Source organism: Pteropus alecto, unplaced genomic scaffold (assembly GCF_000325575.1).
Source record: "Pteropus alecto unplaced genomic scaffold, ASM32557v1 scaffold87, whole genome shotgun sequence".
Classification (NCBI taxonomy): Eukaryota; Metazoa; Chordata; class Mammalia; order Chiroptera; family Pteropodidae; genus Pteropus; species Pteropus alecto.
Window position 1 is genome coordinate 11001662 of NW_006443225.1, and position 18708 is coordinate 11020369.

Sequence of the window (18708 nt, forward strand, 5' to 3'; positions counted from 1 at the left end):
ATATTTAATATAATCAATGCTGTACAAAAAATGTTACAGTATGCAAAGTTTTATTTATTTTCTTTTTAGAAAAGAGTCTCAAATGGAAGCCACCGTTATCCTTGATACAGATCATTTCATAGACTATGTGAGATAGTTGCCATGTAGTTGATGAACTTTGAGTAAGGATATGAATAGTTCGAATACCTCATAATTTTAATACACATATTCTCCTTACTGCTTAGGTAATCTTGGCTCATTCTACATATACCCTTTAATTCTAAGTTTTCTGCTTTAGCCACAATCTGACTGTATTATTTCCCTTATACAAAAAAAAAAAAAAAAAAATTTCCAGATACTCAATATTTGCAAAATAAAGCCCAAACTGATTAGACTGACACACAAAACCTTTCTCAGTATGGCTCCAGGTTCTCACAGCCTCTCTCTCATATACTCCCACATATCCTATCTCGTCCCCTAAACATAATGCATCTGCAGTCTACTTTCTCTGCATGCCTGTCACCTGCTCCACTCACTAGGGAATTCTCCTTCATGCTTAAAGAGGTGATTCAATCAAATGTCACCTGTTTCCAGATCATTTACTTCACCTGGGTATTGCAAGATTCTTAAATGGTCTATCTCGTTTTGTTCACATTCTAATACATCCTTCGGGCTGTTGGGAAAGTTGTCTTTCCAACAAGGAAATCTGATGCTGCTGTTCCTCTGCTTAAAATCCTTCAATAGTATGGCCAATGCCAAGAAGAACAAGGCAAAAACGGCTCTTCATGGAGAACAGGGCCTTCTATAATCTGGTCCCAACTCAATGCTTTCTTCTTACTTCCTATCACCCCCACTCCACACTGCCCCTGGCATGCTTAACAGGAAGGAGTCCTCAAATGTTCTCCCTTTCCTCTTGTGCCCGCTGCACATGCCATCCTCAATCTGAAATGTCCTTCCCTGTTCTGTCCTAATGATTCCCCCATTAAGTTCTAAATCAACCACCGCCATGTACGCGAATTAAAATCAAACATTTTTCAGCGAGATAAACACAAAAGCTGCTCTCCAGAAGCTCTCACACTAAAGAAACAAGATTTAAAAAAATTATAATAGTAAAAATGCAACAAATAATGTATACAGAGAAGACAGCACTGAAGAGAAAGTGACTAACAGAGATGGTCATATATACTTCCTGGGGAAGGTGACCATGGAACTGAACTTTGAATAATAACTATATCCTTTATAAATATTAAGAAAAAACATCTCAGGGAGGAAAAAGTCATACTAATACATGAAAGTATAAAACGGCATATTATAATAAATAGCTCTGCATTGTTGGAACAATGAGGTGAGATCAAGTAGTAACAAGTGATGAAGCTTAGAGTCCTACAGATCCAAACCATAAAGGGTATTACATGCCATCACAAGAAGCTGTGGCTTTGTTCTACACAAGCAAGAAAGGGGAGAAAGAGAACCAAGACTTGCATTCAGAAAGATCGCTTTAGCTAAGTGTGAGGAAAGACTAAAGAATAAAAAAGATCAACAGTTAAGTCAATTAAGATTATACTAGTCAAGGCAAGAAATGGTGATGGTTTGCCTTAAGAGAACTATGGGAGATGAGGAGAAGAGAATAAATTGCAGACAGGAAGTAGAATCAATAGGATTTAGTGACAGATTAGATCCAAAGGGAAAACTTAAGGTAACTCCCAGGATTCTAGCTTACAAATTTAGTAATGTGCTGGGGTTACTATGCTAAATAAGAAATAAAGAAATAGGGCATTCTGTTTGTCTTTTGTTTGTAGTAGGAGTATCGGGGTGCTGATTATGGAGAGAATGGAAACTGATAAATCTGGCTATGGCCATGCTGAGTGTAAGAAGCTATGCAATCGCTAGTGGAGACATCCAACAGGAAATTAAAGATATGAGTCTGGACTTCAGTAGAGTTATTTATGTTAAAAATAATACTTGAGAGTTGTGAGATAGTACATGATCACCTAGAAGTTACAAAGTAAGGGACAGAACCCTGGAAATGCTAAGATGGATGCAGGAGATAAACAGCCCATACTGATATGGCATGGTCAAACTGGGAAGAGGGACAGGACACAGTGACATGAGAGGAACAGTCGTGGAAGAGTACATTGGGAGCGCGATAACATGAAAGCATTCTCTTAACAGTATGAAGCAGAAGGCAAGTCTTGTGGCTGAGAGGAGGACTAGAAGCTAGGGAGACCTCCACTTTGAAGCCATTTGATAACTCTTTCTCATCCCTAAGTAATTCAAATAAGAGTTATCTATCAGACCTTGGCAGTATTTTGTACAACACTCTATTATGGACTGTACACAGTACCATTTAAAAATAGATTCTGTCCAGATTTAGACTGTAATCTTACATACAAGGACCAGTGTCCATCATGGCTCTTGGTACACAGTCCCAAGTACCAGACATGTGTTTGGTGAGTGAACAGCAGAATTTTAATATGAATATCTGTTTACACATACTAGACCTTGAGACTCTCACAAGCAAGGGTTGTTTCACTCGTCAAGTTCCTCTAGGACCTTGTGTACATCTGGAACACATGACAATTTGTAAATACTGACTGAAAAATTATAGAGGTATTATATGGCAACTTCGGGCAATTTTGTGAGACTGTATATGACAAAGAATATGTGTACATTTTATCAATTTTTAAATATATATTAACTCTGAAAAAAAGGCATTCATCAAAAGGAATTGCTTAAGATTCAGGAAGAAATGCTTTATAGCAGAAATAGTAAGCCAACTAAAGATAAAAGGAAATTTTTAAGTTTACAGCAGCTAAATTCATGGAGAAAGATCAACAAGTTCTTTTTCCCTTACAGTATCTCTCTGAAACAAGAGATGGGCAATACGAAGGAGAAAAGCAGCATTTAGACAAGAAAAACAGTCCAGGAGCAGGCCTAATGAAGAACTGACCTCTCAAGGTTTGGTAGAGGAGCCAGGTGGGAAAGGGAGGTTATCACCTTATCAGCATATAAAAATGAAATCAGCAATAATGGATCAATAACAAGAGTAGCACAATTGCAATGGAGAACATATAAAACTTATAAAGGAGCAATGCTAGCTGTTAGAAGTTTCACACTTCGAACTTTTTGAGTTGTCACCTACTGAGGAAATATAATAGGGGATTTTATTACGGAACTAAATAACGCAAAACTGCACAGATGCACAAAACAGCAAATAAATTGTGGTGTGAAATTTAACGTGCATTACAAAGGTTTGTTTGGGATCGACTGCAGGAATAAGGGGAACCATGCCCCACTTTACTCACTGACAGGTGGTAATAAGGCAAAAAAAATAAATAAGCTGAAGATGTAGTGGAATCCAGGACAGGGGTAGCACAGCAGTGGCAGAGGGACACTTGATCACACTGCTCCTTAAAAATCAGACACTCACAAATCTATCCCTTGTTCTATTATTTCTTTCTGTTGCTTTAGGACTTCAAATTGTTCTGGATTATCAGTGCCAGACATCTGTGTGCTGTAGCTGCCTATTCCTGATGATGATGTTGACTCCAGGGAATTTAAACTTCCGTATCTGTTTATTGTCTCAGGGTGTTTGATTTCACTTGTCTCTTGTTCTGAGGGTTTTTCCTGACCTGTAAGTAGAAAAACTGATAAATTATTCTGTCAAAGAAAAAAAATGTACAAAGTAAAAAATTCTTAAATAAGGCAAGATATTTCAATGTTGCTTAGATATCTGTTTAGTATAAATAAAGTGTTAGGTGCCATTAATACAATTTACACCACTAAAAGGAGTTCCTTTTGCAGTCCCTGTGCTGAGTGTCCACTGGTTTCCGCTCTCAGCTCATGCCTCATGGGGATCAGTTTTCTCTCAATGGACTAGGATTACTCTAGGCAGCCCCGCAGCTACGAGTTTTTCTCTAAGGGTAAACATCAGACATAGACGAACAATTCAATCTTCTTAAAATATACCGGCTTTTGTATGTTACTTCTATGACTATAAAAGTTGCATAAATATGTTTCACTTTAATGTGATATTCAAAATATTTCTAGGAAGATGCTTCTTCGTCAGCTAAATGAATAAAGACATCATGAAATCGGCTTAATGGCATCTGCAACTATCCTCCAAAGTATCATTCACTTAAAATGACAAAGAATTATAACTCAAAACATCACCTTACCGAGAGTTGTCTGAGAGTTGGGATTCACATACTGATCCTTACTCCATTCAACCATACACTTCAAAATTGACACTAAGCATTCTAAACCTTTTTTCCTCAGGCTCAATTCCTAGAAAATATTTCACAATAAGAACCAAAACAAGATCTTTTAAGGCAAACAGTGCACTTCCTCAGCAAAGTTTAAATTTAAAAATGCTTTCAGAGTTCTTACCTGGACATTGCTCATACCAAGTTCCTGACTGCCCCGTCCTTGAGCAATTTTCGATAGATCATTTACTAGTCTTTCAAATATATTTGCTGCATTTAAGTCACAGTCATAGTTTACATAAATATCCACTACACTCTGAGCATCTGTAATAATACAATACATTAACAAAAGGCATATAGTATATGAGTATATTTAACCTTTTAAATATAATAAGATAATAAGGATAATTTCAAATACCTGCACAAATCCTTGTCAATGTCTGAATAACCATCCATTTGTGGTCAAATGAGCTGGTAGAAGTTTCCAAAATGTATAGGAAAATTTCTTTAAAGAATACCTGTGATTAGGGGGAAAGGTCTGTTTAAAATATTGTTTATGATTCCTTTTTTGTTATCACTTCTTACGCAGCCCAAAGCTGCAGAGCGGAGGCTGGGATCCAGGATGGTATGGAGTTCAACTCCTCCTATGTCCATCTCTGAAACATCAGGACTAAAATAACTTGGGTGGGTGACCTAAACTAGCCCATGCAGCAAGAGCACTGCGCTTCACACTACTGTTTGCTGTCACACAGCCACTACAAAAGAAATCTACAAGGATTTGGAGATCCCCTGGGTGATCATTTCTTGAACATATTGACAAAACTAATGGAACTCATAATTCATTTTTTAACACCCCAAACAGCATAAACTATGTTCTGTTTATCAGTTATGTTTTTCAGACATTATACTACTGGTCAAGCCTATTGTTCCTAGATTTAAAAGTAAATGATATAATCCACACAATAAAAAAGATCTAGTTTTCATACATACTGTTATATTTTCATAATTACTCACACAAGTGGAAATCTCTATTGTCTGGAAACTAAAAACTTATTGCTCACTATTCTTTATACCAAATAATGTCAAGCACAAAGCAGTTAATCAACCTAATTAAATAAATTTCAATTTAAGAGCTAAGAATTTTCCAATCCAAATTTTAGAAAGGTGACTGTGATCTAAGAGGGGGTGACTGAAAAAGAAAACCAAAAACAACATACAGAAATTCATATTTATGACTAACAACTTCTCCCCCCAAAATTCCCCAAACTGAGTGAGGTACCCTTATAATGTGCTTTTCTTTCACAAAATTCATCACTTTTCTATTGCTTGCTTTATGTCAGTACTTCTTATATGACTATAGCTCTAAGAAGGTGGAAGCCATATCCTTCTTGTTGAGCACTGTGTCCACACTGCATGGCATACGATAGGCATTCAATAAATATTTATGGCCACAGTTCTCAAACACTGCACTGAGGTGACCCAGAATGCTGCAGCAAACTCAGAGAGATGCTAGGAGAATTTTTGAGGTAAAAGTCAGAAGGAAACACATCTCTTAGGTATCTTGAAAGATTATTCACAGGGTCCACATTACATCAGGTAGTCCATGCTATATTCTTTCAATGACATCATTGTTTTTGCAAACCTGGGTTTTAGTAGTTGCTATGATAAAATGCAGGTACTGAATGCAAATCAGTGAGGAATAGGAAATGAGGGTAGCAGTATCCGATTCCAAGGTCTGAGAAGTTGTGCCATATCCAATAGGCACGTACATTCCGACTATTTAAAACTATTTTCCAAAACAGACATATAAGTTAATGCCCATGGAAAAATCGCCTTATAGAAACTCTGAAGTGAATAGTCTCATAAAATGAATCTTCATTAACAACAATCTCAACTTTGTTTTGCAAATTTAGGTTTTCGCATGTTGGGTTTTCTCCAACTGCAACACAGCTCACCCTGCATTTAAATATGTTCTATATTTCCAAAAGCATATCTATACTCATCTTGTTTTATTCCCATAATCTCCCCATAAGGGACAATGGTGAGTGAAATAAACCTTATCGTAAAAAAAAAAAAAAAAGACATTACAACAATTTGTAATAAGATTCTACCATCTATGAGAAGACAGGAAATTTCTCAGAGTATTTCCTTTTAAATTTGTGCTTACAAAAACTTTGTGTATCAAATTTACTCTACAAAAATAGTAATCTCAAATGATTTTTGTGATATATGATTCCATAAGAATTTATATTTCACAGTCTACTAAACAGCACTTAATGAAGTAGAGTCTCAGTGTCCAAAGAATCTGTAACTGGATACACAAAGTCTTCCAAAACTGTCGAATGGCAATTTAAATGCCTGATCATCAAATGAAAGACTTTTAGCAGGTTACAGAAGCAAAAGTTCCAAAAGTTTTTTTAAAAGTCTCTTATCTGTAGTTTCTGAAGATAATGGGGGAAAAAACTATGTGAAAATTGCAACTGTTGTTAAATGCTTACATTATTTTAATATGGTATATGGCAAACTTCTAAAATTTGACAACATGTATGGACCAGAAATTGATTCCTGTCCAAAAATACAGTCCAAGTTGAAAAACTTTCACTTTACACATCAAGCCCTTATTCTGTCTCATTCTCATAATAATGTACTACATAAATTTAAACAGATTATCAAAAATAATAAAAGATAATATAATTATCCTAACTACCTTGAAATTCTGGGAAAATAATTTATGCTTTCTATGAGTTAATGAATTTTTAGTCTTGAGTTACAATTAAATAAAAAATAAAAACTGAAATGTAACTTTTATATCGTATCAAACATAACATGAAGGCAAAAGCTGACCAGCATAAAAGTATTTCTAAAATATACAATGTCCCAAACAAAACTATTTTAACAAATGACAAGTTGGAAAAAGCACCTATTAAGTCTGTAAAACATAAAGTACTACTTTTAAATACAGAATTATTTGAAGGTAAAAACAAAAGATCAGGAATTGGTACACTTGTACGATATGTGTGGACATGTTTGGAAGACTCCCAAATTTAGTTTTGCTAAGTTTCTGGAAGTATTTTAGAACCACATGGTTGCTACTCTATTTCCAAAGATCTTGGGAGAAAACTTTAGGAATCTAATATATACACTAGATTTATACATCCTATGTCCTAAAATATAAGCCAAAAAATATAATCCATCTCGATCACCTCTTTGAAGTGCCAAAAACTTAAATGGCTTAAAAGTATATACATGCATACAAAGTATATAAATTTAGAGCTTTCTTTTAAGATAACCAAAACCGTGATCACATACTATATATACAATGGCAAAATTATTGTGAAGGCCTAGCTAATTCAAGACAACTATCATTTATACAACTAGCATAAATTCCCTGAAGGCAGGAACTGTGTCTTAACTTGATTTAGCATTTCTTACCTAGTGTTTAGTGCTTTGTAGGCACATGTTAGCTGAATGGGTAAAGAAAAAAAAACAGTATGTGACAATACACAAATATTATTTCGCATTCTGAAAAACTTTCCAGTGTATTAATAATCTGATTTAACATAAAACAAATGAAATATTCAACAATGCCTAAATGCAGAACATACCTCAATTTGCATCTTCAAATGTGTCTTGAAGTTGGACAACAAAGTAAGAAATATGGAAAGAGAAAGCTCAAAAACCTCTGGAACAGATGAGACTCCATTTTTTGAGAGTGCAACACACAGGTACTGTTTAATAGCATTAATAAACATCTCATTTGTCCTGAAAACAGGTCCTGCATTCTGCAGAATGGATAGAAGTAACTGCAATGAAAGAATCTTGGATCGTAACTCATGAGACCTAAAATGTAAAAAAGAAGGCACAGTATATGGACAAGTTTAGCGTTATGGTAACCAAAGGCTGTTCTTAAGATATTTCCTGGTACCATATACTTTCACAAACTTTTAAGTGGAGAGGAACAGAAAACTCTACAACATAAAAAAGAAAGTACAGTATAGAATAAGCTTAGACACTAATAATGGCTAATTTCATTGATGTCCTCTTGTACCACAAAATTTCATCTTTTAAAATGGAAAAACAATCATTCATTTTTAACATTTTTAACATTAGTTACTGTTCCTCTGAACAAAAAACAATTTCAAGATTTGTCTTGTTCTTTCACAAGCATATTTCACTTTTTAGAAATCATAATGAACTTAAATTAAGTGCCACACTTAGTATATACAGGTCTAATGTACTTTGTTCCTAGTTTTGCTACTCAAAAATTCTAAACACTAATAAAAACTTTTGGTTGTGTTAACAAGTTATAGCACAACTTCGAGGTTACTTTTTCAGTAACTGTTTAAAGTTATTTTTTTTTTTGAAAAATATACAAAGAGGCTTTTAGAATCTCTTAATAGCTTATGCATTTATTCCAAGAATTTTTAATAAAAAAAACTGAAAAACACGTTTTCAGCTTTAATTTAAAAACTTTTTTCTAATCAATATACTGTACCACACTCCATCCTGATCACTGTCTAGCATTTTAATTATCAGATTTCATAAATACAATTTTTCTCCCATTGAAACAGACTTCTTAAGCCCAGCTAAGGATACTGATCCCAGGCAACTTTTCAAATGCAGGCTATACTTAAATGCTTTAGCAGCTGGTTCTTTTATTTATTCCAAACGCTATATTCAGTCACACTTATGCCATAAACTTAATTCTTCTTCACTAATAACATCAAATTTTTAAGTTATATCCTCCTTAAAGTAGGTCTTCATCAATTCAGAATGACATGTCAAAATTGTCAATTTCTGAACAAGTTATCGTTCCCACTCATGAGAATAAAAATTGAAAAATTCTAAATATATTCTTATGAAAATATAATAAAGTTTATATTGCAATCGGAACCTAATCCTTTTTCTGTATAGTTTATATTTTCAAAATACAGAAACGTCAATAAATTATATTTCTGACTCCAAGGAGTTAGATCTAAAAAGATTTTAGAATTTTACACTTCTGGGCCTAATAGGTGCTTCTCACTGAATCAGTACAATGTGACAAAATAGAACAAAATTTCAGAAAATAAAGTTTTTATAACTGTTTCTAGTCTTCTCAGTTGACACTTAGAAACTGAAATGTTCTAGAGTTTTTTTAATGAAGTAGTTTTGCTTCCATTTCTCATTTCATAATCCCTTTCTCAAAGCCACTCAGGCCTTCTCCAAGGTTTCTTTCTCCAAAGTTGTCATGTTATAATACATCATGCTGCAACATTAGAAAAGCACGCCTCTCTAATAACTCCCAAAGTCAGTCACAAGCAGGAATTAGTTACACTTGAATCACACAAAAGATATTTGATGACTTACAAAAATTGCTCTTTCCTGCAATTTAAACTACGATGTGTGATGGGAATCAGACAAGTGACTACTATTGCAAGGTACTTCCTGTTCCCCATGGCAAAAGGTACGTTAGAGCATTTTCCAGACCTTAATGGATACATATTCTCTTTCGTTATGACTTTTAAGATTTCTTTCTCTTAGGTTTTATTATCTTTTAACTGGTAGCTTTCAGAAACCTAGTATGAGGCTACATTTAACAGGGCTGCAATAACTCCAAAGTTACTTAAAATACTGAAATAAGAGTTCAGCCAATCATTTGATATTTATTAAGCACCTACTACATACCAGGCACAATTCTATAAAGCTGTCGGTATGCTCTGGGAAATAGCATAAGGTATCTACTCTAGCAGTTTTGGAACTCAGTGTTTTTTAATATAGGCTTTTTTAAAAAATAAAATAGGAAGCAGCTCCATAGTGCAGTGGTTAGCATGTCTGCTTTACACGCAGAAGGTCCTGGGTTTGCACCCCAGGTGGAGCCATGGACCAGGTGTGCCAGGCCCTAGATGCACGCCACAAGCGTGCAGGAGACGCCCCACCTTCAGAAATCCAGTTCTTAAGGGGAAACGGCAACATCCATAGGTCAGAGGTAGAAGTGGGGGGTTTGGGGAAGTAAAGAGGGGAGGAAATAAATAAATAAATAAATAAATAATAAAAATAAAATAGCCCTAAAATATATTTTTCAACATCTTACAGGACAATAAAAACAAAAGAAAATCCCGATATCTTACAGTAATTTTCGAGCTTTAAAAACTATTTATCAGGCAGCACAGCTACCTACTTACTTTGGGTCTGGCGGTCCATCTGACAGTGGCTTCATTGACAATTTACACAATGACCTGAATACTAGAAAGGCATCCTTTTGTAAAATATGGGAAAACTTAGCACCAGGTGAAGGTCCTGAAGAATTTCCAGATTCCTAAACGAGTTAACAATACCATGTAATGAAGACATTTGCCAACGTAAAATCATTTCAGTCTTTATATAGTTTATTTAATTCAGTAATAGGTGGGGTTTTATTGGAAGGGAAACCAGATAAGGAATCTGCTACACTGTTTTTCTTTAATTTGACATCCTATCCCCACTCCAACATTAATACCTTAAAAGTGCATTCTTTTAAAATATTCCCTTTGCCAAATAAACTCTTTAAAATTTACCCAGTTTATAATATTAGTAACCAAAACTAGCACTTTGTGCCCTGACAATATATCTCATCTGCAGCCTAAACTATGCTTTCTGCTGTCACTGGGTGCTTCATGTTTTGTCCTAGTTTATTTTTTATCTGCTCTGGGCAGACAGACATGAGACAATGGAGACTGCCAAGGCAATGACGGTCAACAAGGCTACGAAAAGTTACCCCTATGTATGGAGCAATGATTTAGAGGACTTATCTAAAAAGAAAAAAAAACCACACACACAAAATATAGGGTAGGAAAGATGAAGACGAGCTATCACTACCATAGTATGAATTTCATTGTTGCCTAAACAAAAGATGAAGTTCCCAAGATTTCTAAAATTTCTTTCTCATCCTATGATACTAGAGTTATCTTATAAATATGACAAGAATTTTCTCTTTAAATGTAATTTCAATGGACGAGGGTGTGGGGAAGTATGTGAACACATGAGAAACACTGGAGTTGGAAATTCAGCTATCAATTAAAGAAATAAACTGTTTTGGTTTGTATCAATGAGGAAAAAAACTCAAGTTGTTATTTTCCCAAACTGAAATCAACCAGCATCAACTGAATATATTAACCACGAGGTGCTGGGAGCCTATAAATATATAAGATTAACGGAATTTTCCCACCCCCATTTATACCTGAGTATCATTGGAAGAGACAGACAGTCTGTCATCAGGTAAGGACGGTGTATATGCAACGGAAACTGGTGTTCCTGGAATTCCATTCGCTTGAATATTTTCACTGTCGCTACCATCCTCTATAGCTCCAATGGTGCCATCTGTCCTTGCATTTATAGTAGTTCTTTCTCCCATATCTAAAACAGTAAGAATAAAAAATGTGCAAATATACCTGACTTAACTGAAGTATACTGAAAAAGCATGGAGTATTTAAAATGAAACAGTGGTAGAAAAGTGATGTGAAGTAGTATGCATTGGCACTACTTAAAGGTTAGCATACTTACTAGTAAGTAAATATGCATTTGGAATACATCCAAATATGATCCTTAAGAAGCTATAGCAATGAAACACACTCAGCTGATGAAAGACTAACCAGGATGTGCCAAAACAGAAGCTTACTTTTAGTCTATATCAGCATTTACTAAACTAAATTGGGTTCTGATGAATGCTAATGCCTTAAGATGGTAAGAGAAATTCCTTGAAAAAAAAAATACACAATTATCAAATAAGAGTTTGGAAATGCTGGGAAATAGATTTCTTTATTATAGTCTTTAATTTGCTAATACACTGAGCTCTCCAAAGGGGATATACAATATGCAGTATTTTAATTTATTTTATCATGAGCCCTCTCCTTTTTTTAGAATACCTATTAATATCTCTAATAATATATATTCTTTGGAACATAGCTATGAAAATAATGGCCTCTACCTTGAATATTTTTCAGTATGTCACTCTAAGTCATCACACTTGTAATTACTATAATTGTAATTAATAACTTGTGGTAGAACAAATATAGATAATCCAAATGCCACCAAGTTACTGCAGTATCAGAACTACTCTAAGCTGTAACATGTTACATTCAAAAAGGAATGCATAGATGTCTATAGCCATAACTCAGCAGTTATCAAGGAGGAAACCGCTCCTCTCATCCTACCAATTAAAAGAAAATTATAAGCTAGCATGAGAGAAATATACTGTACTATAAGGAGCACAGGTTTCACAATGTGAAAGACCTGTGTTTCAATCAAGTCTCCACTATTTGACTAGGTAAGTTATGTCATCTTTCTTTGCCTCAAGTTTCTTCATTAGCAACAAAGATAATAATGTCTATGAGGAATCACCAAAGAACACGTGTGCACACGCACATACAAATACATAGAGAACATAATTGGTTCTCAGTAAGTGGTAGCTATTATTAATTTTGTTGATAACTGATAACATGTGCTCAATTTTTGATTGATTCAAGTAATGAAAGGACTAAATCTGCTGTTCCTACTCTGAAACTGCTTTCTGCTCTCCAAAGCAGAATATCCTAGATAGATTAAACTGGATTATTCTAAAGTATGTTGTACAATTAACAAGTGGTAAATGAAAAAGATACTCGCTGGTAAAAACCTATTTGGGTAACTCTGTACTACACAAAACACTTGCTTCCCCAGTGGACCTCTGAAGCTTTAATATGCTAATACTAAATACAATTTTTTATATGTATACATCTTACATATATAAGAATGCTTACATATAAAAAAAATTCTCTGGAAGAAGTCAAGATTTAATGATTATCGGAAATTGATAATCATTCCCCAAAGCACATATTCCAAATCTTTTTCTCTCTGCATCCAATTACATCTCCTCCCACCACCCCTCCTCCATCTTCCCTTAACAAAGGGCTTTCACCGTCCACTTAGCTAAGAAGTAGGTAATTTAACACAGGCTTCCTCACTCTCCACTGCCTGATTACAAAGTTCCTTGACATCAACTATGTGTCTTTTTCTTCCCTCTCATTTCTAAGGTGAACCATTAACTCGCCCTCAAATCCATCTCTTCTTGCCTTCAGCAGTATCCTCCTCCTCTGAGTTTTTTCAATTCCGAACACATGGCTGGATCTTCCCCACTACTCAACAAACACACTCAAATCTTTTCATGTTAAAAAAAATCCATCTTTTGCCACACCTCAGCTACTGTCCATTTTTCTCCCTCTTTTTATCAAAATTTCTGAAAGAAATAATCAATATTCATTGATAATACTTTCCTTTTTAGGAAATTTCTCAAAGGAGTTGAAAACATTTTCTGATTTTATTTTCAGGCTTTGAAGTCAGATATTGAGTTGAAATCTTCATTTTACCACTTCCTACAAGTTAACTTAATTCCCTCAGTGCATCAATTTTCTCATTTGTGGGGGAAAAAAAAAAGAATAGTAACAGCACACAAACATCTCAGCGTTTGGGGAGGACTAAATGCATAATTCCAAGTAAAGCACATAAAATCACTTGGGCTACATAGAAAGTACTTTATAGAGTTGCTATTATTCTCTATTTTTTCCCTCTAATTCTCTCTCCAATTGCCCCCGAACGGAAGTGCAGACTTCTGTTTTCAAAGTGGTGAACTGAGCCCACTAATTTACTTTCTCCTTTGATGAATCCAACAAAAATTACTAGGAGAAATATAAACGACAGACAAAATCTTTAACAACACTGGAAAACTAAGAAGGATATGATCAATGGACCAAAATCTTGGAGGAATTCCTAGAAAATATGGTTCAGATCATTTAATCATACTTCTAGAAGTATATGTGGTAAGGTACTATGCTTAGTCCTGTGCAAGATGTCATGAATTAAATCACCTTCAGTGGATTGGTCTCAAATCTAACCACATCTGTAATAAGTATTTATGAAAATGTGATTAAAATTCCTAACAAAATAACATTTTTATAATGCAATCCATAAGATAGAAACTGGCTCTATATCAACTATAACTTAGTCGTGATAATGAAGGTATAAGAAGTCATGATTTTTCCAACAAAGACAGAAAATACTCAAAACCAAATTCGATTTAAACATTTTCTAATTAAAAAGTTCAGCACATTTAGGAGGATAGAGAATACGCACCTGCCCCTCTCCCACCGAACATAAAATCAAAACGTAAAATGGCATTCACCACTTTTTAATGGGGTGGGGAAAGGTGGGTTTTATGTAAAATTGTAACTGAAGCTGGAGAAAAAAAGGAGTTGTCTTCTATAAGCAAAGATATTTAAATACATTTTCTACACATACCCATTCTCACTAATTTAAGAAAGAGCTTATTTTTTTGTCCTTTTTCATTTTTTTGTCCTTTTTTTTTGTCCTTTTTCATTTTTTTGTCTCATATGGAGACATTATAAAGAGTCTCCATAGCCACATAAAAATCCTTAAGACAGAATAAACTCATTCTGAGTGAAATGCACTACCTCCAACGACAATGTTCACCATTTCCTCTACGATGCTCTGCACGATGTCTTGTGGCTTTTCCTCACAGTCGTGGTTTTCTCCATCATATAATATGTCATTTTTAGATAATGCTTTAAGAAGAAAAAAAATCAAGAAAACATTTTGGAAACTTGTTACTAAATATTTATAATGAAAAACTTTCTTTAAAAAATGAATTAAAGCAAAAAATCAAATAGATGACACTAGAAGCATGTTAAACCTTCAAAATTTATAACCAAACCAAATTTTAAAATATTTTACAAATTCAATTTCAGCAATGATTCATTTGACAATAAATTACACAACTTATGTGAATTTTCTAGATTATTCCTTTTAAGAACCAAAACTTTTTCAAGTATTTTGAATGAAACATTTCTAATATATGTCACACCAAATACATTAATTGTAATTAAAGCTTTCTTTGATTAATTAAGCTCACCACTGTGCTCTAGGATAGTGAGGTCCGTGAAGATGCAGAGACAGGGCCGTGTGGGCCTCCACCAGTGCTTCCCGGCCCCTCTCTACTATTTTTTCCCCAACGGAACCTACACACTCAATGTAAAACTGAACTTCAAAAGTAAAGAACTCATTCCCCAATTTAACATTAATCAAAACAGATATAACTGTCAATCAGAACTTCTGAACGTAAGAGAAACCGATAAAACTTGACATTCCAGTTAGTTTGTATAGATTATTGTAGATAAAAATAGGATTTCCACTGGGTTTTTTTAAACGTTGAAAATATATCAGGAATGCTCAATTAGCACTTTAGGAGGCTTTGGGAACTGGACTCTGTTCTGGGAGCCGTTGCCCTATACCAAATGGCCTCAGACCGCATATTAGCTGATAGTGCTGCTATTTATATCCCCACTCTCACCACTATAAAGGACCACTACTCATAATTCTGGCTTCCAGGAGCCTGTCCTCCCTATTGCTCACTGATTCTAATCATGGTTTGCTGCATTCTACAAAATACTGAATGCCAGGAAACTTGATAAATAAGTATATCAAATCATTAACCTTATTTTAAAAAGAAATCCAAACACAATAGCATTTAGTCTTTTGCAGAGTAAAAACATAAATGTCTTGACAGATCATTTTTCTACCATTCTTAAGCTTTGTATTTCTGTGCTCCAGTTGGCTAAAATTAGCTCTTCTGAATATCAGTTTCAACATAACTAAATATGCACAGTAACTAAAATGTGCTTTTAAATGACTGGTGAATTAAGAGTCAATTCTCATACAAACCATCTAACAGAAAAAGATTAAAGAAACAGTAATATTTATTACACATAGGAAATGATTAGAGAAGTTAATTATTATGTCCAAAGTCACATAGCTAGTAAGTGACAGAGATGTGATTCAAAGCAAGTAATCTAACTCTTGCCAAAAGCAGGCTAGAAAAACATAAATTGCACACGCGGTATAGACTCACTCTTAGCTTGAGTCCTGTGAATACTTGGTTTTTCAAAATTATCCCTTTTAAAGTAAACAGTAAAGTATTATTAAAAATTGTCAAAAGCATCTATTTATGCCACGGCTGATGTTTATGCCACTATTAAGCTATGGAAAAGATATGGGGGAAAAAAATCAAAAGCTGAAATTATAGAAGTGTTTCCTCAAAGTGAAGTAAAATCACAGATTTCAGATGAACTGTCACCAAGCCCTAACCATCCTTGGTCCACACAACCACAATGGACAGGACACTGACCTAAGGAGGAACAAAGGGAACCACCAAACAATTTTATAGAATAGCTAAAACAGAATGTTTGGGGAGCGGGGGAAATGACTTCGTGTGATTATTTTTAGAAAAACAGATTTGTAAAATAAATCTCTTAATTTTTGTAATCTTGTAACCTTTTTCTTATAAATTTACTTGGGAAAAATACTGTCAAAGAACATCTCAATATAAAAATAAACTAAATATTTTTTGTATGTCAGGGGTTACTCAAAAGATTTCTTTTCATATTTAGCTTCAGTACTTTTTTTTATCATATTTTCTGAGTAATATCATGATTTCCTAAAATTTTCAGTCACATTCCAGAAAACTTTACTAAACAGGTCTCTTGATTGCTGCGAAATTAATGTAAGAAGAAAACTGAAGTTCCTATATAACATGCTAACAGACATTTATAACCCTCTTTAGTAACACACATCTCCTCCAAAACAAGTCTATAAATCATACTGCTCATGAGATGCTAATGAATGCATAGTATTGTTAACAGATGTCTCGTGGGTCGAAGTAAAATTAAATTTATCACCTAGGATGGAGAAAGTCCACAATTACCACAATGTGTCTAATACCCATTATATTATATTACTTTCCACATCTCTTTACCAACAACACATTCCTACACTCTTCCCTTAATATATACACATACACCCATCCACCCAGAACCCCTTTCAAAAAGATTACTTTCAGCTGCAGTTGCCTGATCAGCTTCAGTCTGTTCATTTTCTGCACTGGAAATATCAGATCCATTTTCATGCTCTGTGTCATCCTGAAGGTTTTTATCCACATCATTTGTATGGGGATCAAGCTCTCCTTCATGTTCTTGAGATATTTGATCAACAGTCTGAGGTGGCAGGTACCTAAGGTGAGGTGATTCAGGCTCGTGCTGGCTCACGGGCGACTGCAGCAGATGCTGCTGCTGTCGATGCCTTTCTTTTTCCATTTGTTTGGCTTCCTGCAACTGGAAATAGAATAATTTCCAATGTTTGTAAAATAAGTTGTTAAAAATTTGAAGGGAGAATCTTACACAACTATAAATTCTTTACATAAAGCGTCACTTCATCTCTAGGCTTACAAATTGTAGTCCATCAGAAACAAAGAACATAAAATATATTAAAACACACAAAAACAAGTAACAGTGGTTACTGCGTAGGGGAATGGAAACTGGTACACAAGAACAGGGATGGAAGTCTTTCACTATATATGTTCTTTTGTTATTTCTGGTGTTTGAATAATGAACATGTGTTACCCACACCAAACAAAATTTAAAAAGCTAAAATACTTTTTAATAGCCTCAGAATAATAATTAGATTGTTGCCAATGGTGGACTTATCCAAAATCAAGTAAACGTTTCACTAAGGGAGGAGGAAAGGTAGATGGGGGAATAACACACACACACACACACACACTTCTTTTTACTTATACATACAGATACAAAGCCTAAATAGGTATGTAAGAAGCTAATAATAATGGTTACCTATAAGGAGTAGGGGTTAGGCAGGGAATTTTCAGTGTATACACTTCTGTAGGATGTTCTTTTGTCATCTTGTCCTATGTCTTTTAATTACAAAATTAAAACTACATTTAATAATAAAACTGCAATGTACTTAAATGCCTCTGCCCAATCAGTCACCTAATAAGAATTAAAATTTTAAAAAAATCTACAAATGTTAAGGGTTTTATTTTAGGAGACCAGTCATTATTATGTATGTAATACTACCTGTAAAACTGATTCACTTATAAGATGGTAAAAGCAGTAACAATCAGGATCATTTTTTAGCATTTTACTGCTTTTAGACATGTCTCTTTTGGTCCTCAGGACCTAATAAAAATGATTCTCACAGAATTAATTTCCACAAAGATAAGTATTTTACAGTGTCAAATATGAACATTTCATATTTCCCACTAATATACCAGGTTATGTGGAAATACCAGAATTACGTGAATTTATAAAATAAATTTGAATTAAAAGATTTTAATGCCTAAAAGGTAGAAAGAGCCCTGTAGTAGTCTACATGGTCTAAATCCCTTATTTTACAGATGAGGAAACTGATGGGATGACTAGCTGCACAGCTGGAATCAGAACAGAATTCTCAGACCAATACTCTAGCCCATTCATGAGAAAGTCAATTTCCAAAGTAACAGCAACGGACCTACGACTTCCCATTCAATCTCATCCTTAACCTAACTTCGGCCAATCCGCACCACGGTTTAGCAGGGGAAGCATAGGCTTTGGAATCACAGACAAGCAAGGTGTCAAATTCTAGCTTTTTCTACTTATTCCAGAGTTGTAAAATCTCTAGAAATATC

General features: G+C 34.5%; 1 protein-coding gene across 2 annotated transcripts in view; it reads right to left on the bottom strand.

Annotated features, from left to right (window-relative positions):
* ARFGEF1 (ADP ribosylation factor guanine nucleotide exchange factor 1) overlaps window positions 1-18708 on the bottom strand; it is a 99118-nt gene that overhangs the window by 43744 nt on the left and 36666 nt on the right. For both annotated transcript variants that reach the window (XR_003043665.1, XM_006924016.3), the window contains exons 6-14: window positions 17083-17359; window positions 14648-14758; window positions 11383-11558; window positions 10349-10482; window positions 7790-8024; window positions 4603-4702; window positions 4369-4508; window positions 4158-4266; window positions 3410-3611 (exon numbers count right to left, since the gene is read on the bottom strand). Coding sequence is in view for 1 of the 2 variants with exons in the window: in XM_006924016.3 (XP_006924078.1) it covers window positions 3410-3611; window positions 4158-4266; window positions 4369-4508; window positions 4603-4702; window positions 7790-8024; window positions 10349-10482; window positions 11383-11558; window positions 14648-14758; window positions 17083-17359 (1484 nt within the window). In the remaining variant the exon portion in view is untranslated. The remainder of the gene's footprint in view (window positions 1-3409; window positions 3612-4157; window positions 4267-4368; window positions 4509-4602; window positions 4703-7789; window positions 8025-10348; window positions 10483-11382; window positions 11559-14647; window positions 14759-17082; window positions 17360-18708) is intronic.